This window comes from Haliotis rubra, unplaced genomic scaffold (genome assembly GCF_003918875.1).
Source record: "Haliotis rubra isolate DU_JTF1 unplaced genomic scaffold, ASM391887v1 Scf382, whole genome shotgun sequence".
Lineage (NCBI taxonomy): Eukaryota > Metazoa > Mollusca > Gastropoda > Lepetellida > Haliotidae > Haliotis > Haliotis rubra.
This window is the reverse complement of record NW_025767060.1, coordinates 700,362-726,132: the sequence shown is the minus strand read 5'-3', so window position 1 is coordinate 726,132 and position 25,771 is coordinate 700,362. Positions and strand designations below refer to the sequence as shown.

The 25,771-nt window shown below is 43.8% G+C and overlaps 1 protein-coding gene across 4 annotated transcripts in view; it reads right to left on the bottom strand.

The window, feature by feature from the left end:
• The window catches only part of LOC124286414 (arylsulfatase B-like), a 121,323-nt gene that overhangs the window by 10,460 nt on the left and 85,092 nt on the right, over positions 1 to 25,771 (bottom strand). Inside the window, exons 1-5 of one of the 4 annotated variants that reach the window (XM_046722788.1) lie at positions 6,391 to 6,532; positions 3,960 to 4,071; positions 1,933 to 1,984; positions 1,461 to 1,564; positions 720 to 826 (exon numbers count right to left, since the gene is read on the bottom strand). The exons of 2 other annotated variants lie outside the window; for them this stretch is intronic. In XM_046722788.1, the coding sequence (XP_046578744.1) occupies positions 720 to 826; positions 1,461 to 1,564; positions 1,933 to 1,984; positions 3,960 to 4,071; positions 6,391 to 6,499 (484 nt within the window). In that variant the 5' untranslated portion in view covers positions 6,500 to 6,532. Of the gene's footprint in view, positions 1 to 719; positions 827 to 1,460; positions 1,565 to 1,932; positions 1,985 to 3,959; positions 4,072 to 6,390; positions 6,533 to 7,994; positions 8,183 to 25,771 lie in introns of those variants that run through there. One more of the 4 variants, XM_046722784.1, reaches the window with a different exon arrangement.

Here is a 25,771-nt window from a genome sequence, read left to right as displayed (position 1 = left end):
ACAGTCGGGTTTCCACATGCGAAGCCTATGTATAAGTTTCCCGTTTCTACAAACCAAAGTTGCTGCCTGATACTGGTCAACTTCTGTGAAGGAACACGCTGGACGAAGGTGAATATAACATACTTCCTTTCAAAACATTTTCCATACTGTTTAAAGGTACTGTTTACACATGAACTGATGTTTTGTAAAAAAAATTCGTAGCGTGTCTCCTTTGTAAGTACTGGCAATAATGAATAATGGCCGCCGGGTAGTCCGAGTGGATCATTTCTGACAGGTCGTTGCGACATACCCGGAATATTGCTGACTGTGCCGAAATCAAAAGGAAACAACACATATGTTGACTTTATGTCTTTTATGTCTGAGATGGTTCCTTCACATAACTAGCCGCGAAAACCCGGGCTAGTTATGGACTTCACCACCCATGCTTGTCGTAAAAGGGATCGGGTGGTCAGGCTCGCTGACTTGGTTGGCACATGTCATCGAATCCCATTTGCGTAGATCGATGCTCATGCTGTTGATCACTGGATTGTCTGGTCCAGAGTCGATTATTTACAGACCGCCGCCATATAGCTGGAATATTGCTGAGAGCCATGTTAAACAACAAAGCAAGCAAGCAACTAAACCAACCAACCAGCTAACCAACCAACCTTCACATAACTGCGTTTCTTGTACCATGCATGTGTTTGAATTAAAGCAGTGTTACCAGCAACCTTCTCTACCTCTGGTGTGAGTGTAGTAGTCTTCTGCTCCAATATAATAGCCCAGGAAGGAGTCGAAGCCACGCATTGTAGGGGTGTATTTCCAGTTACAGAACCCGAGATGCCATCTAATAAAAACAAATACTCCACATGGAAATAGCAATGGATGTGGCATGTCCCTGATCATAGTGTATGTTTTTTGTTTTAGTGATACTCCTGTGTCATCACGGTAACCTGCAAATGATCGAATCTGGACCAGGCGAACCAGTGATACGCAATAACGTCCAAACCGTGGCTGACCAGCCAATACAAATAAAGCTAGGTTTCATGTGTACGTATTGTCTGCGTAATTGCGTGATGCGTATATTACGTGTGCATAGTGTCCAATTCCTTATGAATAATGGCTGCGCGATGTGTTAAATCAAATCCTTCTTTTCCGGGAGATCGTACTGATCACAATTGCTGTCAACAATGCCACCTTGTTTCTCTAACAACGCTACAGAACTAACAGACATAACAGATGATGAAGAGGATGTGGTTACTGCAGATTTAGTCTACTGTTACGTGAAAACAAACCAACAAAAAACAACAACCGAAGGTACCGGCTGTGGGTTCATGAACTCCTGAGACAAACAAGGACAGTTCAGTTAATTGTTCAAGCAGTAACTCGGCACAAAGTGTTGTTTACGCATCACGCACTACGCATCACGCACACATGGAAACCCGGCCTAAGTCGCATACATTTATGCTTACGTAACTCACTTGCCCACTGCGTGTGTCGCATAGCCGAGCTCCTTCAGCTTCTGTGGCAGCAGAGTGAAGTTGGCGGGTACATACCCCGGTATCGACGACTGGATTACTTTGTGCTGAAATACAACACACAACCATTTTGGAATAGTATGTAAATAGTCCTGAATGTTTTATAGTATTAAACAACTCGGGTATGTCAACCGGTATCAGCGCCTGAATTATTGCATGTTGTAACAGAAGAAACCCTTCTCACACGGACAGATTGCAATCCAGGATGCGCAAATCAAAAATCACTTAAGAAGGTTTAAATTTACTGAAGTTAAATTGAATGAGGGAGTGAGTTAGCGAGTGAGTGAGTGAGTGGGTGAGTGAGTCGGTGATTGATTGAGAGAGTGAGTGAGTGAGTGAGTAGGTGTGTGTGTGTGTGGTATGTGAGGGATTTAGCGAGTGAATGAGTGAGTTGGCGAGTGAGTGAGTGACCCACCTGTAGTCCCGTGTGGTAGGGATAATATCCAGTCATGAAGCAGTTTCGGGACCTGGAAGAAAACCACACCATCAGTAGTACAACTGAATATGCAAAATTCATTTGTAAAATAAACGGTTTGAATCCGATTTGATGGCAGAGATTGGTTGAGGTTTGACTTCATGAAAATGACGGAGCCAAGTCAGGATCTCATGACATAAAAATGTTATGTGAATGATAAGTGGGCTCTACAAAGATACAATCCAAAGACCGTCGATTTTGCTGTAACTGCATTTGCATACCTTTGTACATACCTGGGCAATATTGTCTAAGATGAGTGGCTCTGTCTTGCATTGCTTATGTGTCCATGGTATCATAGGTATCAAATACGTGTGCATGGTATTATAGGTATTAAATATGTGTGCATGGTATCATAGGTATCAAATCTGTTTGAATGCTATCACAGGTATCAAATATATTTGCATGGTATCATAGGTATCAACTATGTTTGCACGGTATCATAGGTATCAAATATGTTTGCATGGTATCATAGGTATCAAATACGTGTGCATGGTATCATGGGTATCAATATGTGTGCACCTTGATGAGATGTTATTAAAATTTATGACATAACCTTTTCCGTAAATAACAAGTTTATTGTTCTTGTCCATCGATGTGCCATATCAGGAAATACGTTAATCTGTTTTGTACACTTATATTCAATGAACAGGACTTACAGTACTGCTGTACGTAAGAGGAGTCCAGTATCACTCCCTGAATGGCTACACTGTCGATGTCTCGTAACACGACTTACGGTGAAAACATGTACTGTGCGTAGGAGTTCAGTATCACTCCCTCAAGGGCTACACTGTCAATGTGTCGTAACACGACTTACGGTGAAAACATGTACTGTATGTAGGAGTTCAGTATCACTCCCTGAAGGGCTACACTGTCGATGTGTCGTAACATGACTTACGGTGAACACACGGGCTGTACGTAGGAGGAGTTCAGTATCACTCCCTGAATGGCTACACTGTCAATGTCGTAACACGACTTACGGTGAAAACATGTTCTGTGCGTAGGAGTTCAGTATCACTCCCTGAATGGCTACACTGTCAATGTGTCGTAACACGACTTACGGTGAAAACATGTTCTGTGCGTAGGAGTTCAGTATCACTCCCTGAATGGCTACACTGTCAATGTGTCGTAACACGACTTACGGTGAAAACATGTACTGTATGTAGGAGTTCAGTATCACTCCCTGAATGGCTACACTGTCAATGTGTCGTAACACGACTTACGGTGAAAACATGTTCTGTGCGTAGGAGTTCAGTATCACTCCCTGAATGGCTACACTGTCGATGTGTCGTAACACGACTTACGGTGAAAACATGTTCTGTGCGTAGGAGTTCAGTATCACTCCCTGAAGGGCTACACTGTCAATGTGTCGTAACACGACTTACGGTTAAAACATGTACTGTATGTAGGAGTTCAGTATCACTCCCTCAAGGGCTACACTGTCGACGTGTCATAACATGACTTACGATGAAAACACGTACTGTACGTAGGAGGAGTTCAGTATCACTCCCTCAAGGGCTACACTGTCGATGTGTCGTAACATGACTTACGGTGTACACACGTATTGTACGTATGAGGAGTTCAGTATCACTCCCTGAAGGGCTACACTGTCGATGTGTCGTAACACGACTTACGGTGAACATACGTACTGTACGTATGAGGAGTTCAGTAATACTCCCTGAAGGGCTACACTGTCAATGTGTCGTAACATGACTTACGGTGAACACACGGGCTGTACGTAGGAGGAGTTCAGTATCACACCCTGAATGGCTACACTGTCGATGTGTCGTAACATGACTTACGGTGAACAGACGTACTGTACGTATGACGAGTTCAGTATTACTCCCTGAAGGGCTACACTGTCGATGTGTCGTAACATGACTTACGGTGAACAGACGTACTGTACGTATGACGAGTTCAGTATTACTCCCTGAAGGGCTACACTGTCGATGTGTCGTAACATGACTTACGGTGAACACACGGGCTGTACGTATGACGAGTTCAGTATCACACCCTGGCGGGCCAGACTGTCGATGTTTGGAGTAATCATCTGAGGGTTGTGAAATCCTACATCGTTCCATCCTGGTCATAGGAATGTGACGAAATATTTGTGTTTGAGCAAGTCTCATACAATAACTGCTGTCATCATTGAATCGTAGCACCACAGAGCTGTGAACTCTGATAAGCCAACAGCATTGGCTTATACCATGAATACACAATTCCATTTGGTAAATGGTCAAACGTAACATATGTTATAGCCGCGCTGGCTGAGCGGGTTAGATCGCTGACGTTGTGTGGCGATTTGGTACCTGACTCTGAGAGTGATGGTTCTAATTCGAGAAGGGACTCAACCTAACAAAAGTACGTTAATCGGTACCTTTCTAAGAATGTGCAATCCCAAATATACCATATGCTACCTGTGTAATATCATAATAACGTGCACAATCATTCTACGATATAGTCAATATAGTTATGCTTTAAGGGTACAGAACTACGTCATAATGTATAAGCCAACAGAGTTGTAATATGACTTACGGGTATGCAGAACTACTTTATACTATGTAGCTAACAGAGATGCGTTATACAATTAAAGCATACAGAACTACGCCATACTATATAAGCCAACAGAGGAGTTGTGTTATAACAACTTGCAGAATAACGATAGACTACATACGTAACAGAATAGTGTTATAATACAAAAGCACACAGTTGGCATAGTTGTGTTATACTACGGCATAGTATATATCGCCAACAGAGTTGTGTTATACTATTATACTATAAACACCTACAGAAGATAGTTGTGTTATACTTTAAACACATACGGAAGATTATACTATATAGTTGGCATAGTTGTGTAATACTATGAACACATACAGAAGCTTATACTATATAGTTAAGATAGTTGTGTTATGCTATAAACACATGCAGAAGGTTATACAATATAGCTAAGATAGTTGTGTTATACTATAAACACATACAGAAGGTTATACAATATAGCTATGATAGTTTTGTTATACTATAAACACATACAGAAGGTTATACAATATAGCTAAGATAGTTGTGTTATACTATAAACACATACAGAAGGTTATACAATATAGCTAAGATTATACTATAGCTAATAGTTGTTATACTATAAACACATACAGTTAGAAGGTTAAACACATACAGAAGGTATACAATATAGCTAAGATAGTTGTGTTATACTATAGATACAGAAGGTTATACTATATAGCTAAGATAGTTGTGTTATACTATATACAATATAGCTAAGATAGTTGTGTTATACTATAAACACTTACAGAAGCTTATACCATAAACACATACAGAAGGTTATACAATATAGCTAAGATAGTTGTGTTATACTATAAACACTTACAGAAGGTTATACAATATAGCTAAGATAGTTGTGTTATACTATAAACACTTACAGAAGGTTATACAATATAGCTAAGATAGTTGTGTTATACTATAAACACATACAGAAGGTTATGCATAAACACATAAGGTTAGAAGGTTATGCAATATTAGCTAAGATAGTTGTGTTATACTATAAACACATACAGAAGGTTATACTATAAAAACACATACAGAAGGTTATACAATATAGCAATATAGCTAAGATAGTTGTACAATATAGCTAAGATAGTTGTGTTATACTATAAACACATACAGAAGGTTATACAATATAGCTAAGATAGTTGTGTTATACTATAAACACATACAGAAGGTTATACAATATAGCTAAGATAGTTGTATTATACTTTAAACACATACAGAAGGTTATACAATATAGCTAAGATAGTTGTATTATACTTTAAACACATACAGAAGATTATACTACAGAGCCAACAGAGCTATGTTCCACCACACACATGCAGTCCGTGTTATGCGGCACTGACTTACAGTTACCCCAGACTTTATGGAGCTGCATCACACCATAACAGCCTATAGAGTTTGTGATTCGATATCAGTCTACTTAGCTGTGCTATACTGTGGTCTTGTGCTACGTAATTTTCTCTAATCAATCTAAGCCAAGACCGACTGACTGAGTTTGGGGTTTTACGCCGCTTTTAGCAATATTCCAGCAACTTCACGGCGGGGGACACCAGAAATGGGCTTCACACATTGTACCCATGTGGGGATTCGAACCCGGGTCGTCGGCGTGACGAGCCAACGCTTTTACCACTAGGCTACCCGACCATCCCTCTAAGCCAAGAGACCTATGTTATATTATGTCAGCCAATGAGATATGTCATATGATATACTTCTAGTTATCGAGAGAGTGATACGATACAAGCCATTACGACTATGTTAAACGATAAAATCCAACAGAAATTAAAGAAAGAGGCACCTGAAATGTACATGTGTATAAGTATATATATGAAAATAAACACTTACCAAGATCATCCGCCACAATGAACACTATGTGGGGTGGTTGCACACTAGAGGCGGCGGGGACGACCCACAGGGTACACACTACCGCCAGCGACGCTACCAACCTCTCCATTGTAGAGTATGCAAGAAACACTGATAAGACACCGTATCTCTGTCTGGAATGTGTGTTAAACCGTCAATACCTTGCCCAACTTTGTTATACACCTGTTACAATGACCGTCATGTGATAGATAACAGTGCACCAAGAATGTTGGTAAAATGTAAAGTATTTGTAGCTCTGTGTATCCGCACGATTGTCACGTGACAACCGGCTGAAGCGGAATGTGCCTTTGGTAGCCGGGAAAGAAAATGTGGCCGGGTTAATGGGTGATTTAAAAAAATCCTCTTAAACCGAAACCATGTTTCGCTATTTGTGGTTAAAGAGTTCGCTCGACACGCCGAAGACCCGGGTTCGATTCCCCATATAGGTACAATGTGTGAAGCCCATTTCTGGTGTCCCCCGCTGTGATATTGCTGGAACATTGCTAAAACCGGCGCAAAACCATTCTCACTCACTCACTCACTCACTGCACCACAAGTAGTGCATTTGTGACGCATTTTACTAGGATTTCCGCACTTTGCTAAACCAAATGAAAATAACCAACACGAGTCGTACAGTTGTGTTGGTTGTGCTATCGCGATCTGGCTGCCTGGTCCAAAGCTACGGGACACAATGTATGGCTGTCTGGTTGTGCTTTCACTATCTGGCTGCCTGGTCCAAAGGTACGGGACACAATGAATGGCTGTCTGGCTGTGCTATCACTATCTGGCTGCCTGGTCCAAAGCTACGGGACACAATGTATGGCTGTCTGGTTGTGCTATCACTATCCGGCTGCCTGGTCCAAAGGTACTGGACACAATGTATGGCTGTCTGGTTGTGCTATCACTATCTGGCTGCCTGGTCCAAAGGTACGGGACACAATGTATGGCTGTCTGGCTGTGCTATCACTATCTGGCTGCCTGGTCCAAAGCTACGGGACAAAATGTATGGCTGTCTGGCTGTGCTATCGCTATCTGGCTGCCTTGTCCCTTAGCTACGGGACACAATGTATGGTTGTCTGGCTGTGCTATCACTATCTGGCTGCCTGGTCCAAAGGTACGGGACACAATGAATGGCTGTCTGGTTGTGCTATCACTATCTGGCTGCCTGGTCCAAAGCTACGGGACACAATGTATGGCTGTCTGGCTGTGCTATCACTATCTGGCTGCCTGGTCCAAAGCTACGGGACACAATGTATGGCTGTCTGGCTGTGCTATCGCTATCTGGCTGCCTTGTCCCTTAGCTACGGGACACAATGTATGGCTGTCTGGCTGTGCTATCACTATCTGGCTGCCTGGTCCAAAGCTACGGGACACAATGTATGGCTGTCTGGTTGTGCTATGGCTATCTGGCCGCCCGGTCCAATGATAAAGTTTGACTACAAACTTGACGTTGAAGTAGCCCATTTATACACGTTGGCTCCCGTCTAAGCAAACTAAAGAGTAAAACAAATGGACGATTCAGTCATCTTTATTTAGATTATGGGTGTAAGTGAAAACGTATTTTGAACCAAATACACATTTTACACAATACAACAGGTGTTTTAACACCATCCGGGGGACCACACTCCACCCCAGTTCTTGGGATCACCCTTGGGGTCTTCAGGGGGGTAGTGTGCCGGCACCATGGACTCTCTCCACCCCTCCAGTCTCTGTTTCATGGAGGCCAGGAGGTCGGGGAACTCGGTCGCCAGGTCATGGTGCTCAGTCGGGTCAGCTTGAAAAGGGACAATAAATATGTTTGGTTGTTCATGTTTTTAAGTTACCCAGGTACACAACGAGCCCTAGTACATTAGAAGGGGGATGAAATAATGAATATTGACATTGTTCGTCTTTGCTCGATCGTGATCGAGGGTTGACGTCTGCAAGCAGGGAAGAGCTTCTGACCGTTGACTATCTGCACGGCAACGTCGAGGATAGATAGGTTTGGTAGATGAAGGTGCAAAGAGTATAGTTACAAGGACGCTGAAGTTCCGAATTCCAGGTGTGTTGAAGAAATGTATAACAAGAGTTATACCAAATTCCGAATGCCCAATGCCGAGTGCCGAATGTGCAAAAGAAAAACCCGAATATGAACAAAAATGCAGATTCGGGATTCGAATCCCCAATCCGTTTCTAACTTCATCTTGCTACATCCCTTTGCTATTAAAAGTAACCACAAATGACTAGATAGTGGCCAAACGAATATGTGCAAAAACACCTAGTTGCGAGTACAGCAACGTGCAGTAAACTTGGACAAAGTACTGTGACTGTGTGTCCCAGTCCACCCAGCTGTGATTGGGTACCTCGTAGGGATGGGAAAGCCACATTAACTTGGTGCGCCTAAATGGCTGCAAGAGTATTGTGATCCCCAGGGAGTTGAGACTGAAAAGTACGATGTGCCGTTGAAATTGACATCCAATGATCGAAGGAAAACCAAACTGCCTTTGAGCAGCTGAACTGGATATTGGCGCTATTCAAATACTTGTATGTATGTATTTATGTATGTATGTATGTATGTATGTATGTATGTATGTATGTATGTATGTATGTATGTATGTATGTATGTATGTATGTATGTATGTATGTATGTATGTATGTATGTATGTATGTATGTATGTATGTATGTATGTATGTATGTATGTATGTATGTATGTATGTATGTACGTACGTATGTATGTGCGTAAGTACGTGCTTGAGTGAGTGCGTGCGTGCGTGTGTGAGTGAGTTTTACTCCGCACTCAGCAATATTTCAGCCATATGGCGGCGGTTTGTAAATAATCGAGTCTGGACCAGACAATCCAGTGATCAAAAGCATGAGCATCGATCTGCGCAATTGGGAACCGATGACATGTGTCAACCAAGTCAGCGAGCCTGACCACCTGATCCCGTTAGTCGCCTCTTACGACAAGCATGGGTTATGTATGTATGTATGCGTGCGTGCGTGTGTGTGTGTGTATGTATGTATGTATGTATGTATGTATGTATGTATGTATGTATGTATGTATGTATGTATGTATGTATGTATGTATGTATGTATGTATGTATGTATGTATGTATGTATGTATGTATGTATGTATGTATGTATGTATGTATGTATGTATGTATGTATGTATGTATGTATGTATGTATGTATGTATGTATGTATGTATGTATGCATCACACGTGCTTAGGACCAATTTGCTTAGTTGACGTTTTGTCACCAAGATAGACATGGCAAGCTGTTGTAGAGTTAAAACATTCCCTCATCATTGTGTAGGGGCCTGTGTGTGAGTATTGTTTGTTGAAATAACGCTGAAGGTGTCGGGACCTATGTCTGAGTATTGTGTTTGTTGAAATAACGCTGAAGGTGTCGGGACCTATGTGTGAGTATTTTGTTTGTTGATATAACGCTGAAGGTGTAGGGACCTGTGTGTGAGTATTATGTTTGTTGATATAACGCTGAAGGTGTAGGGACCTGTGTGTGAGTATTGTGTTTGTTGAAATAACGCTGAAGGTTTGTTGTGTTTGTTGATATAACGCTGAAGGTGTAGGGACCTATGTGTGAGTATTGTGTTTGTTGAAATAACGCTGAAGGTGTCGGGACCTATGTGTGAGTATTGTGTTTGTTGAAATAACGCTGAAGGTGTAGGGACCTGTGTGTGAGTATTGTGTTTGTTGATATAACGCTGAGGGTGTATGGACCTATGTGTGTGAGTATTGTGTTTGTTGAAATAACGCTGAAGGTGTCGGGACCTATGTGTGAGTATTGTGTTTGTTGAAATAACGCTGAAGGTGTCGGGACCTATGTGTGAGTATTGTGTTTGTTGAAATAACGCTGAAGGTGTAGGGACCTGTGTGTGAGTATTGTGTTTGTTGAAATAACGCTGAAGGTGTCGGGACCTATGTGTGAGTATTGTGTTTGTTGATATAACGCTGAAAGTGTAGGGACCTGTGTGTGAGTATTGTGTTTGTTGAAATAACGCTGAAGGTGTAGGGACCTATGTCTGAGTATTGTGTTTGTTGAAATAACGCTGAAGGTGTCGGGACCTATGTGTGAGTATTGTGTTTGTTGATATAACGCTGAGGGTGTAGGGACCTATGTGTGAGTATTGTGTTTGTCGATATAATGCTGAAGGTGTAGGGACCTATATGTGAGTATTGTGTTTGTCGATATAACGCTGAAGTTGTAGGGACCTATGTCTGAGTATTGTGTTTGTTGATATAACGCTGAAGGTGTAGGTGAGGTGAAATTGGGTTTAACGTCGTGCTTGAGAATATTTCGCTCATATGACGACGTGCATGCGTGTGTACGTATATGTGCGGCTGCTTGTACTAGCCCATACTGAAGCTGTTTTTATAGTGCTAGCTCACTGAGATACCTTGCCGCAGTGAAGCAGAAATACCCCACTCAGACACATTATACTGACTCCGAGCCGACCAGTCCTTGTTGTACCTATTAATGCCGAGCGCCAGACAGGGACCAACAAGTACCATATTTTAACGTCTTTTGGAATGACGCGGTCGGGGATCGAACCCGCGACCTTCCGCTCTCCGGGCGGACGCTCTAACCACTACACCACGGAGGCGGTCCTGAAGGTGTAGGGACCTATGTGTGAGTATTGTGTTTGTTGAAATAACGCTGAAGGTGTCGGGACCTATGTGTGAGTATTGTGTTTGTTGATATAACGCTGAAGGTGTAGGGACCTATATGTGAGTATTGTGTTTGTCGATATAACGCTGAAGGTGTAGGGACCTATATGTGAGTATTGTGTTTGTCGATATAATGCTGAAGGTGTAGGGACCTGTATGTGAGTATTGTGTTTGTCGATATAACGCTGAAGTTGTAGGGACCTGTGTGTGAGTATTGTGTTTGTCGATATAACGCTGAAGGTGTAGGTACCTATGTGTGAGTATTGTGTTTGTCGATATAACGCTGAAGGTGTAGGGACCTATGTGTGAGTATTGTGTTTGTCGATATAACGCTGAAGGTGTAGGGACCTATGTCTGAGTATTGTGTTTGTTGATATAATGCTGACAAACCTTAGGAAAGAAATGTTCGTTTTGCTGAATGCTCTGATGGCATATGAAATACTGCCCATTTGTGCACTTCTGAATGTGGTGTCCAATTATTCTTTTGCCTTGGAAATATTACTCTACTTAAAATCCACTCCTGTTAACACAGATTATAATCTGATCTGTTGAATCCAGACTGGAAACTTGGAAACTTGGAAACTCAAGGTCTTTGAATGACATTTAAAAGTGATACACTTAAGGAAGAGAGTTTATGGCTGGAAACACATCTCCCTTCTACAAATCTACAAAATTAACCTCAGTGACATCTTTATATGATTTGTATTTACAGGTGTACCTGTAATGTTATACAGCTGGTATAAAGGCCATTTCGTTTCGTCCACTTGGGTACCTTCATCCAACTTCGTCAATGGGTGCCAGTCGTTGTAGTCGCCAGGCTTTCCGTATATCAGCTTCAGATCCCCATACCTAGGTTGAGCAACATAGATCATCACCCAGAGATCACACACTGCACACATTACTCCGATCAGGTTCCCGATCTACAAAACGTTCGTAGCGCTGCGACATTCGTAAGCCTATGATAAGTTACGGCAGGTCGTAACGTTACGAACGCTTTCTGGATCTGGACCCAGGACAGGAAATTGTTGAATGTATCGTCAGTTTATCTATATTGGTATTCACCAAGTATCGCTGGATGAATGTTGTCAGTGTACATGGTAAGGCAGCCATTGAAATTCATACTCGCCAGAAGATTACTAAACAGTACCGAGGACAAGTAAAACTCCAGTGCTTCTAGTCAATCTCTTTTAAGGCTGTAGCTCTGAACTAGACGTCAGTACCTCAATTTCACTATACATTGTGTAAAATGCTCAAGGCTGACGGAACATGCAAACATACTAAGCAGTTGAGTCTCATTCAGAAAGACTAGTGTTTTTACTCATAACCTCTCATCTCTAGACATATAATACCCTAGGGCTATCGGAGACATGTTAGACTCTGGCTTGGCTACAGACCTGATGGCTGAGTTCTTCGCGAGGTCATCTATGTTGTACACAAACTCCTGCCTGTTGCTGGGCGAGTTCCGACTCAGCATGTCCCACTGGTTCACGCCATCCAAGCCGGGGTCTGTGATTACAAGCAATTAGTGTCGCTCCCACAAGAAGAACGCTAAAAAGAAACCAGTGGCGCTTGCCTACCTACACAGAACAGTTACCCTACACAAATTATCATTTATCATAACCAGCTCAAAACAAGGTTTTCTGAGTGCTGGTAGTTAATGGAAACTGGTCATACTCTATTTATGAATAATCCGATTCATATTTTGTTAATTACAGATATGTATAACATGTGGGAATAGAAGTGACAAAACCCTTTCCACATCCATAAGAAATGTCTGCTAAAAGTAGAATCGATTGTGCAGTTGTTACTGAAACAGGAGCATGTATTTGTTTCAGCAGTATGACAGCTGTACAATGTTATTTGAAAACAAATCGAGTCTAGACCAGACAATCCAGTCATTGTCACCTTACGATATGATGACTACTATGAGATAGTGATGCTACCAGGTGTTCCTGAAAAGGTGCGCTTATTAGGTGACACCCGTCATAAACATATGCTAAGTCTAGTCAATTTGTTCATCATTAGTATCCCACGTGCTGGCATTGTTGGAATAAGTCTTAAATTGTGCCACTCATTCACTCACTCGAACATACGTATACACACATACATATAAACAAATCTCACTTACCTGGTCGACCCCCAGCCAGGTGGAGAAGTGTTGGGAACCAGTCAACTGCGTGTATCATTCTACAGCACACAAAAAAATAATTGTATTAGACACACATAAATTATCATAAAATTATGAAATTATTGTCGATAAGGACCACCTTGTGTTTACCTAATACCATCAGCTGTAAAGAGTAGCTTGCGACACCAACTGCTAAGAACATCTTCCCTTTGCAAGGTATCTTCAGGAAGTACTAATACAGACTACAGTTCTAGTGTATGTTGCAATACTTTTCCACAACATGGTGTTTTGTCCAAACAGGTAAGTCAATCAGTGTGTCTGTTACTGACTCCCCCTGTGACGGTGTAGCCTGTCCGCGTATAGATGGCTCACCGTGTGATGGTGTAACCTGTCCGTGTATAGATGACTCACCCCATGATGGTGTAACTTGTCCGTGTATAGATGGCTCACCCCATGATGGTGTAACCTGTCCGCGTATAGATGGCTCACCCAATGATGGTGTAACCTGTCCGCGTATAGATGGCTCACCCCATGACGGTGTAACCTGTCGGCGTATAGATGGCTCACCCCTTCATGGTGTAACCTGTCCGCGTATAGATGGCTCACCCCATGATGGTGTAACCTGTCCGTGTATAGATGGCTCAACCTGATGTCCGTCCGTATAGATGGCTCACCCCATGACGGTGTAACCTGTCGGCGTATAGATGGCTCACCTGTCCTGTCCGCGTATAGATGGCTCACCCCATGATGGTGTAACCTGTCCTCGTATATGATGGCTCATAGATGGCTCACCCCATGATGGTGTAACCTGTCCGCGTATAGATGGCTCACCCCTTGATGGTGTAACCTGTCCGCGTATAGATGGCTCACCCCATGATGGTGTAACCTGTCCGTGTATAGATGGCTCACCGTGTGATGTTGTAACCTGTCCGCGTATAGATGGCTGTGACCTGTCACCCTATGATGGTGTGACCTGTCAGCCTATAGATGACTCACCCTGTGATAGTTTACCCTGTCCGTGTAAATAGGTCACCGTATGATGGTGTAACCCGTCCGTGTATGGATGATTCACCCTGTCATGGTGTTACCTGTCTGTGTATAGATGACTCACCCTGTGATGGTGTATCCTGTCCGTATACAGATGACTCACCCTGTTATGGTGTAACCTGTCCGTGTATATATAAGTCAGTGATGGTGTAACTCCCTATGTATATAGATGACTCACCGTGTGATGCTCTACCTGTCACCTATAGTCTATAGATACCGACCCTCCGTGTAAATAGGTCACCGTGTGATGGTGTAACCTGTCAGCCTATAGATGACTCGCCCTGTGATGTTGTAACCTGTCTGTGTATAGATGACTCACCGTATGATGGTGTAACCCGTCCGTGTATAGATGACTCACCCTGTGATGGTGTAACCTGTCCGTGTATAGATGACTCACCCTGTGATGGTGGAACCTGTCCGTGTATAGATGACTCACCCTGTTATTGTGTAACCTGTCTATGTATAGATGACTGACCCTGTGATGGTGTAACCTGGACAATATATAGATGACTCACCCTGTTATTGTGTAACCTTTCCGTGTATAGATGACTCACCGTGTGATGGTGTAACCTGGACAATATATAGAGGACTCACCCTGTTATTGTGTAACCTGTCCGTGTATAGTTGACCCGCCCTGTGATGGTGTAACCTGTCTTTGTATAGATGACTCACCCTGTGATGGTGTAACCTGTCCGTGTATAGATGAGTCACCGTGTGATGGTGTATACTGTCCGTGTATAGATGAGTCACCGTGTGATGGTGTAACCTGTCTTTGTATAGATGACTCACCATGTGATGGTGTAACGTGTCCGCGTATAGATGACTCACCCTGTGATGGTGTAACCTCACCTCTGTCTATAGATGACCCACCGAGTGATGGTGTAACCTGTCCGTGTATAGATGACTCACCCTGTGATGGTGTAACCTACCTCTGTATACATTACTCACCTCGTGATGGTGTAACCTGTCTGTGCATAGATGACTCACCGTGTGATGGTGTAACCTGTCTGTGTATAGATGACTCACCCTGTGATGGTGTAACCTGTCTTTGTATAGATGACTCACCCTGTGATGGTGTAACCTGTCCGTGTATAGATGACTCACCCTGTGATGGTGTATACCTGTCCGTGTATAGATGAGTCACCGTGTGATGGTGTAACCTGTCCGTGTATAGATGACTCACCATGTGATGGTGTAACGTGTCCGCGTATAGATGACTCACCCTGTGATGGTGTAACCTCAATGTCTATAGATGACCCGCCGAGTGATGGTGTCACCTGTCCGTGTATAGATGACTCACCCTGTGATGGTGTCACCTACCTCTGTATACATTACTCACCTCGTGATGGTGTAACCTGTCTGAGCATAGATGACTCATCGTGTGATGCTGTAACCTGTCTGGATATTGATGATTCACCCTGTGATGGTGTAACCTGTCAGGGTATAGATGACTCACCATGTAATGGTGTAACCTAACCGAATATAGATGACTCACCCTGTGATGGTTTAACATGTCTGTGTAAAGATGACTCACACTATGATAACTTAACCTGTCTGTGTGTAGATGACTCACCCTGTGATGGTGTAACCTGTCCGCGCATAGATGACTAACCGTGTAATGGTGTAACCTGTCCGTGTATAGATGACTCCGCCCTGTGATAGTGTAACCAGTCTGTGTATAGATGCTTCACACCATGTCATGATGTAACCTGTCTGTGTATAGATGACTCACCCTGTGATAGTGTAACCAGTCTGTGTATAGATGCTTCACCCTGTGATGGTGTAACCTGTCCGTGTATATATGCTTCACCATGTCATAGTGTAACCTGTCCGCGCATAGATGACTAACCGTGTAATGGTGTAACCTGTCCGTGTATAGATGACTCACCCTGTGATAGTGTAACCAGTCTGTGTATAGATGCTTCACCCTGTCATGATGTAACCTGTCTGTGTATAGATGACTCACCCTGTGATAGTGTAACCAGTCTGTGTATAGATGCTTCACCCTGTCATGATGTAACCTGTCTGTGTATAGATGACTCACCCTGTGATAGTGTAACCAGTCTGTGTATAGATGCTTCACCCTGTGATGGTGTAACCTGTCCGTGTATATATGCTTCACCATGTCATAGTGTAACCTGTCCGCGCATAGATGACTAACCGTGTAATGGTGTAACCTGTCCGTGTATAGATGACTCACCCTGTGATAGTGTAACCAGTCTGTGTATAGATGCTTCACCCTGTCATGATATAACCTGTCTGTGTATAGATGACTCGCCCTGTGATAGTGTAACCAGTCTGTGTATAGATGCTTCACCCTGTCATGATGTAACCTGTCTGTGTATAGATGACTCACCCTGTGATGGTGTCACATACCTCTGTATACATTACTCACCTCGTGATGGTGTAACCTGTCTGTGCATAGATGACTCATCGTGTGATGCTGTAACCTGTCTGGATATTGATGATTCACCCTGTGATGGTGTAACCTGTCTTTGTATAGATGACTCACCCTGTGATGGTGTAACCTGTCCGTGTATAGATGAGTCACCGTGTGATGGTGTATACTGTCCGTGTATAGATGAGTCACGGTGTGATGGTGTAACCTGTCTTTGTATAGATGACTCACCAGGTGATGGTGTAACGTGTCCGCGTATAGATGACTCACCCTGTGATGGTGTAACCTCAATGTCTATAGATGACTCACCGAGTGATGGTGTAACCTGTCCGTGTATAGATGACTCACCCTGTGATGGTGTCACCTACCTCTGTATACATTACTCACCTCGTGATGGTGTAACCTGTCTGTGCATAGATGACTCACCGTGTGATGCTGTAACCTGTCTGGATATTGATGATTCACCCTGTGATGGTGTAACCTGTCAGGGTATAGATGACTCACCATGTAATGGTGTAACCTAACCGAATATAGATGACTCACCCTGTGATGGTTTAACCTGTCTGTGCATAGATGACTCATCGTGTGATGCTGTAACCTGTCTGGATATTGATGATTCACCCTGTGATGGTGTAACCTGTCAGGGTATAGATGACTCACCATGTAATGGTGTAACCTGTCCGTGTATAGATGACTCACCCTGTGATGGTGTAACCTGTCCGTGTATAGATGACTCACCCTGTGATGGTGTAACCTGTCTGTGTATAGATGACTCACCCTGTGATGGTGTAACCTGTCCGTGTATAGATGACTCACCGTGTGATGGTGTAACCTGTCCGTGAATAGATGACTCCGCCCTGTGATGGTGTAACCAGTCTGTGTATAGATGACTCACCCTGTCATGATGTAACCTGTCTGTGTATAGATGACTCACCCTGTGATAGTGTAACCAGTCTGTGTATAGATGCTTCACCCTGTGATGGTGTAACCTGTCCGTGTATATATGCTTCACCATGTCATAGTGTAACCTGTCTGCGTATAGATGACTAACCGTGTAATGGTGTAACCTGTCCGTGTATAGATGACTCACCCTGTGATGGTGTAACCAGTCTGTGTATAGATGCTTCACCCTGTCATGATGTAACCTGTCTGTGTATAGATGACTCACCCTGTGATAGTGTAACCAGTCTGTGTATAGATGACTTCACCCTGTCATGATGTGTAACCTGTCTGTGTATAGATGACTCACCCTGTGATAGTGTAACCAGTCTGTGTATAGATGACTTCACCGTGTGATGGTGTAACCTGTCCGTGTATATATGCTTCACCATGTCATAGTGTAACCTGTCCGCGCATAGATGACTAACCGTGTAATGGTGTAACCTGTCCGTGTATAGATGACTCACCCTGTGATAGTGTAACCAGTCTGTGTATAGATGCTTCACCCTGTCATGATATAACCTGTCTGTGTATAGATGACTCGCCCTGTGATGGTGTAACCAGTCTGTGTATAGATGCTTCACCCTGTCATGATGTAACCTGTCTGTGTATAGATGACTCACCCTGTGATGATGGTGTCACATACCTCTGTATACATTACTCACCTCGTGATGGTGTAACCTGTCTGTGCATAGATGACTCATCGTGTGATGCTGTAACCTGTCTGGATATTGATGATTCACCCTGTAATGGTGTAACCTGTCTTTGTATAGATGACTCACCCTGTGATGGTGTAACCTGTCCGTGTATAGATGAGTCACCGTGTGATGGTGTATACTGTCCGTGTATAGATGAGTCACGGTGTGATGGTGTAACCTGTCTTTGTATAGATGACTCACCAGGTGATGGTGTAACGTGTCCGCGTATAGATGACTCACCCTGTGATGGTGTAACCTCAATGTCTATAGATGACCCGCCGAGTGATGGTGTCACCTGTCCGTGTATAGATGACTCACCCTGTGATGGTGTCACCTACCTCTGTATACATTACTCACCTCGTGATGGTGTAACCTGTCTGTGCATAGATGACTCATCGTGTGATGCTGTAACCTGTCTGGATATTGATGATTCACCCTGTGATGGTGTAACCTGTCAGGGTATAGATGACTCACCATGTAATGGTGTAACCTTAACCGAATATAGATGACTCACCCTGTGATGGTTTAACATGTCTGTGTAAAGATGACTCACACTATGATAACTTAACCTGTCTGTGTGTAGATGACTCACCCTGTGATGGTGTAACCTGTCCGCGCATAGATGACTAACCGTGTAATGGTGTAACCTGTCCGTGTATAGATGACTCGCCCTGTGATAGTGTAACCAGTCTGTGTATAGATGCTTCACCCTGTCATGATGTAACCTGTCTGTGTATAGATGACTCACCCTGTGATAGTGTAACCAGTCTGTGTATAGATGCTTCACCCTGTGATGGTGTAACCTGTCCGTGTATATATGCTTCACCATGTCATAGTGTAACCTGTCCGCGCATAGATGACTAACCGTGTAATGGTGTAACCTGTCCGTGTATAGATGACTCACCCTGTGATAGTGTAACCAGTCTGTGTATAGATGCTTCACCCTGTCATGATGTAACCTGTCTGTGTATAGATGACTCGCCCTGTGATAGTGTAACCAGTCTGTGTATAGATGCTTCACCCTGTCATGATGTAACCTGTCTGTGTATAGATGACTCACCCTGTGATAGTGTAACCAGTCTGTGTATAGATGCTTCACCCTGTGATGGTGTAACCTGTCCGTGTATATATGCTTCACCATGTCATAGTGTAACCTGTCCGCGCATAGATGACTAACCGTGTAATGGTGTAACCTGTCCGTGTATAGATGACTCACCCTGTGATAGTGTAACCAGTCTGTGTATAGATGCTTCACCCTGTCATGATATAACCTGTCTGTGTATAGATGACTCGCCCTGTGATAGTGTAACCAGTCTGTGTATAGATGCTTCACCCTGTCATGATGTAACCTGTCTGTGTATAGATGACTCACCCTGTGATGGTGTAACCTGTCATTGTATATATAAGTCACCCTGTAATGCTGTAACCACTATGTCTATAGATGACTCACCGTGTGATGGTGTAACCAGTCCACGTATAGATGACTCACCGTGTAATGGTATCCTGTCCGTGTATAGATGACTAACCCCGTGATGGTGTAACCTGTCCGTGTATAGATGACTCACCCTGTGATGGTGTAACCTTTCCGTGTATAGATGTCTCACCCTGTGATGGTGGAACCTGTCCGTGTATATATGCTTCACCATGTCATAGTGTAACCTGTCCGTGTATAGATGTCTCACCCTGTGATGGTGTAACCTGTCCGTGTATAGATGACTCACCCCATGATGGTGTAACCTGTCCGTGTATAGATGACTTACCGTGTGATGGTGTAACCTGTCTTTGTATAGATGTTTCACCCTGTGGCGGTTTAACCTGAGAGGGTGTAGCCTGTGCGTGTATAGATCATTCACCCTGTGATGGTGTAACCTGTCCGTGTATTTATAAGTCACCCTATAATGGTCAGAAGGAATGATATAACATGGCGTCCTGCACAGTTTGAGTGTGTCAGAGATCAAACCAGTGGTCAACAATGGCCTGGCATGTACAGAAGGAATGATATAACATGGCGTCCTGCACAGTTTGAGTGTGTCAGAGATCAAACCAGTGGTCAACAATGGCCTGGCATGTACAGAAGGAATGATATAACATGGCGTCCTGCACAGTTTGAGTGTGTCAGAGATCAAACCAGTGGTCAACAATGGCCTGGCATGTACAGAAGGAATGATATAACATGGCGTCCTGCACAGTTTGAGTGTGTCAGAGATCAAACCAGTGGTCAACAATGGCCTGGCATGTACAGAAGGAATGATATAACATGGCGTCCTGCACAGTTTGAGTGTGTCAGAGATCAAACCAGTGGTCAACAATGGCCTGGCATGTACAGAAGGAATGATATAACATGGCGTCCTGCACAGTTTGAGTGTGTCAGAGATCAAACCAGTGGTCAACAATGGCCTGGCATGTACAGAAGGAATGATATAACATGGCGTCCTGCACAGTTTGAGTGTGTCAGAGATCAAACCAGTGGTCAACAATGGCCTGGCATGTACAGAAGGAATGATATAACATGGCGTCCTGCACAGTTTGAGTGTGTCAGAGATCAAAATGGCCTGGCCAGGAATGATGGTCGTCAATGGCCTGGCATGTACAGAAGGAATGATATAACATGGCGTCCTGCACAGTTTGAGTGTGTCAGAGATCAAACCAGTGGTCAACAATGGCCTGGCATGTACAGAAGGAATGATATATAACATGGCGGCCTGCAGAGTTTGAGTGTGTCAGAGATCAAACCAGTGGTCAACAATGGCCTGGCATGTACAGAAGGAATGATATAACATGGCGGCCTGCACAGTTTGAGTGTGTCAGAGATCAAACCAGTGGTCAACAATGGCCTGGCATGTACAGAAGGAATGATATAACATGGCGTCCTGCACAGTTTGAGTGTGTCAGAGATCAAACCAGTGGTCAACAATGGCCTGGCATGTACAGAAGGAATGATATATAACATGGCGTCCTGCAGAGTTTGAGTGTGTCAGAGATCAAACCAGTGGTCAACAATGGCCTGGCATGTACAGAAGGAATGATATAACATGGCGTCCTGCACAGTTTGAGTGTGTCAGAGATCAAACCAGTGGTCAACAATGGCCTGGCATGTACAGAAGGAATGATATAACATGGCGTCCTGCACAGTTTGAGTGTGTCAGAGATCAAACCAGTGGTCAACAATGGCCTGGCATGTACAGAAGGAATGATATAACATGGCGTCCTGCACAGTTTGAGTGTGTCAGAGATCAAACCAGTGGTCAACAATGGCCTGGCATGTACAGAAGGAATGATATAACATGGCGTCCTGCACAGTTTGAGTGTGTCAGAGATCAAACCAGTGGTCAACAATGGCCTGGCATGTACAGAAGGAATGATATAACATGGCGGCCTGCACAGTTTGAGTGTGTCAGAGATCAAACCAGTGGTCAACAATGGCCTGGCATGTACAGAAGGAATGATATAACATGGCGTCCTGCACAGTTTGAGTGTGTCAGAGATCAAACCAGTGGTCAACAATGGCCTGGCATGTACAGAAGGAATGATATAACATGGCGTCCTGCACAGTTTGAGTGTGTCAGAGATCAAACCAGTGGTCAACAATGGCCTGGCATGTACAGAAGGAATGATATAACATGGCGTCCTGCACAGTTTGAGTGTGTCAGAGATCAAACCAGTGGTCAACAATGGCCTGGCATGTACAGAAGGAATGATATAACATGGCGTCCTGCACAGTTTGAGTGTGTCAGAGATCAAACCAGTGGTCAACAATGGCCTGGCATGTACAGAAGGAATGATATAACATGGCGTCCTGCACAGTTTGAGTGTGTCAGAGATCAAACCAGTGGTCAACAATGGCCTGGCATGTACAGAAGGAATGATATAACATGGCGTCCTGCACAGTTTGAGTGTGTCAGAGATCAAACCAGTGGTCAACAATGGCCTGGCATGTACAGAAGGAATGATATAACATGGCGTCCTGCACAGTTTGAGTGTGTCAGAGATCAAACCAGTGGTCAACAATGGCCTGGCATGTACAGAAGGAATGATATAACATGGCGTCCTGCACAGTTTGAGTGTGTCAGAGATCAAACCAGTGGTCAACAATGGCCTGGCATGTACAGAAGGAATGATATAACATGGCGTCCTGCACAGTTTGAGTGTGTCAGAGATCAAACCAGTGGTCAACAATGGCCTGGCATGTACAGAAGGAATGATATAACATGGCGTCCTGCACAGTTTGAGTGTGTCAGAGATCAAACCAGTGGTCAACAATGGCCTGGCATGTACAGAAGGAATGATATAACATGGCGTCCTTCAGAGATTGAGTGTCAGAGATCAAACCAGTGGTCAACAATGGCCTGGCATGTACAGAAGGAATGATATAACATGGCGTCCTGCACAGTTTGAGTGTGTCAGAGATCAAACCAGTGGTCAACAATGGCCTGGCATGTACAGAAGGAATGATATAACATGGCGGCCTGCACAGTTTGAGTGTGTCAGAGATCAAACCAGTGGTCAACAATGGCCTGGCATGTACAGAAGGAATGATATAACATGGCGTCCTGCACAGTTTGAGTGTGTCAGAGATCAAACCAGTGGTCAACAATGGCCTGGCATGTACAGAAGGAATGATATAACATGGCGTCCTGCACAGTTTGAGTGTGTCAGAGATCAAACCAGTGGTCAACAATGGCCTGGCATGTACAGAAGGAATGATATAACATGGCGTCCTGCACAGTTTGAGTGTGTCAGAGATCAAACCAGTGGTCAACAATGGCCTGGCATGTACAGAAGGAATGATATAACATGGCGTCCTGCACAGTTTGAGTGTGTCAGAGATCAAACCAGTGGTCAACAATGGCCTGGCATGTACAGAAGGAATGATATAACATGGCGTCCTGCAGAGTTTGAGTGTGTCAGAGATCAAACCAGTGGTCAACAATGGCCTGGCATGTACAGAGAAGGAATGATATAACATGGCGTCCTGCACAGTTTGAGTGTGTCAGAGATCAAACCAGTGGTCAACAATGGCCTGGCATGTACAGAAGGAATGATATAACATGGCGTCCTGCACAGTTTGAGTGTGTCAGAGATCAAACCAGTGGTCAACAATGGCCTGGCATGTACAGAAGGAATGATATAACATGGCGTCCTGCACAGTTTGAGTGTGTCAGAGATCAAACCAGTGGTCAACAATGGCCTGGCATGTACAGAAGGAATGATATAACATGGCGTCCTGCCAGTGCACAGTTTGAGTGTGTCAGAGATCAAACCAGTGGTCAACAATGGCATGGCATGGCATGTACAGAAGGAATGATATAACATGGCGTCCTGCACAGTTTGAGTGTGTCAGAGATCAAACCAGTGGTCAACAATGGCCTGGCATGTACAGAAGGAATGATATAACATGGCGTCCTGCACAGTTTGAGTGTGTCAGAGATCAAACCAGTGGTCAACAATGGCCTGGCATGTACAGAAGGAATGATATAACATGGCGTCCTGCACAGTTTGAGTGTGTCAGAGATCAAACCAGTGGTCAACAATGGCCTGGCATGTACAGAAGGAATGATATAACATGGCGTCCTGCACAGTTTGAGTGTGTCAGAGATCAAACCAGTGGTCAACAATGGCCTGGCATGTACAGAAGGAATGATATAACATGGCGTCCTGCACAGTTTGAGTGTGTCAGAGATCAAACCAGTGGTCAACAATGGCCTGGCATGTACAGAAGGAATGATATAACATGGCGTCCTGCACAGTTTGAGTGTGTCAGAGATCAAACCAGTGGTCAACAATGGCCTGGCATGTACAGAAGGAATGATATAACATGGCGTCCTGCACAGTTTGAGTGTGTCAGAGATCAAACCAGTGGTCAACAATGGCCTGGCATGTACAGAAGGAATGATATAACATGGCGTCCTGCACAGTTTGAGTGTGTCAGAGATCAAACCAGTGGTCAACAATGGCCTGGCATGTACAGAAGGAATGATATAACATGGCGTCCTGCACAGTTTGAGTGTGTCAGAGATCAAACCAGTGGTCAACAATGGCCTGGCATGTACAGAAGGAATGATATAACATGGCGTCCTGCACAGTTTGAGTGTGTCAGAGATCAAACCAGTGGTCAACAATGGCCTGGCATGTACAGAAGGAATGATATAACATGGCGTCCTGCACAGTTTGAGTGTGTCAGAGATCAAACCAGTGGTCAACAATGGCCTGGCATGTACAGAAGGAATGATATAACATGGCGTCCTGCACAGTTTGAGTGTGTCAGAGATCAAACCAGTGGTCAACAATGGCCTGGCATGTACAGAAGGAATGATATAACATGGCGTCCTGCACAGTTTGAGTGTGTCAGAGATCAAACCAGTGGTCAACAATGGCCTGGCATGTACAGAAGGAATGATATAACATGGCGTCCTGCACAGTTTGAGTGTGTCAGAGATCAAACCAGTGGTCAACAATGGCCTGGCATGTACAGAAGGAATGATATAACATGGCGTCCTGCACAGTTTGAGTGTGTCAGAGATCAAACCAGTGGTCAACAATGGCCTGGCATGTACAGAAGGAATGATATAACATGGCGTCCTGCACAGTTTGAGTGTGTCAGAGATCAAACCAGTGGTCAACAATGGCCTGGCATGTACAGAAGGAATGATATAACATGGCCTGCAATGCAGAGTTTGAGTGTGTCAGAGATCAAACCAGTGGTCAACAATGGCCTGGCATGTACAGAAGGAATGATATAACATGGCGTCCTGCACAGTTTGAGTGTGTCAGAGATCAAACCAGTGGTCAACAATGGCCTGGCATGTACAGAAGGAATGATATAACATGGCGTCCTGCACAGTTTGAGTGTGTCAGAGATCAAACCAGTGGTCAAGTCATGTCTGAAATTTCACTGAAGCAACAATAGTGCTTGATTTCCTTTGGCAATACATTTGTATCCGATAGGTTTTAAAATACGATGCTTAACAAATAGAACAACATGAATATTGTTCGTTCTCTATCTCATTCCAGAATATACAAATGTCTCAGGGATGATCGGTTTGTTTCGATGAAATACCAGGATGCAGTAGATTGTTTCACCTTCCTATCAATTAATGCTCCTTGCATAGACGTAGAACAGCTATTGCCCTTCAGAAATATGTTAACGTTTCTATCTGTCATTGTCCATTTCGTTTTTATCAGAATCGTCCAGACTATGCATGCTTTAAATTACCCCTAGTGGAAGATGGTCGTCACATAAATTACCACAATATGTCCTCCGTTTTTCTCCCTGATGTTCCTGTACATGTCTTCAAATCGTTGAGGAGCCTGAAACAGTTGGCTTGGTACTAACTGACAGTACACACAAGGTACATGCAACATTACTGGTCCATATTGTTGGTATTCTACAGCACGATGTGTGTACCATATTCTGTTGTACAGATGTACTGTACGATGTGTGTATACCATCTTCTGTTGTACAGATGTACTGTACGATGTGTGTAT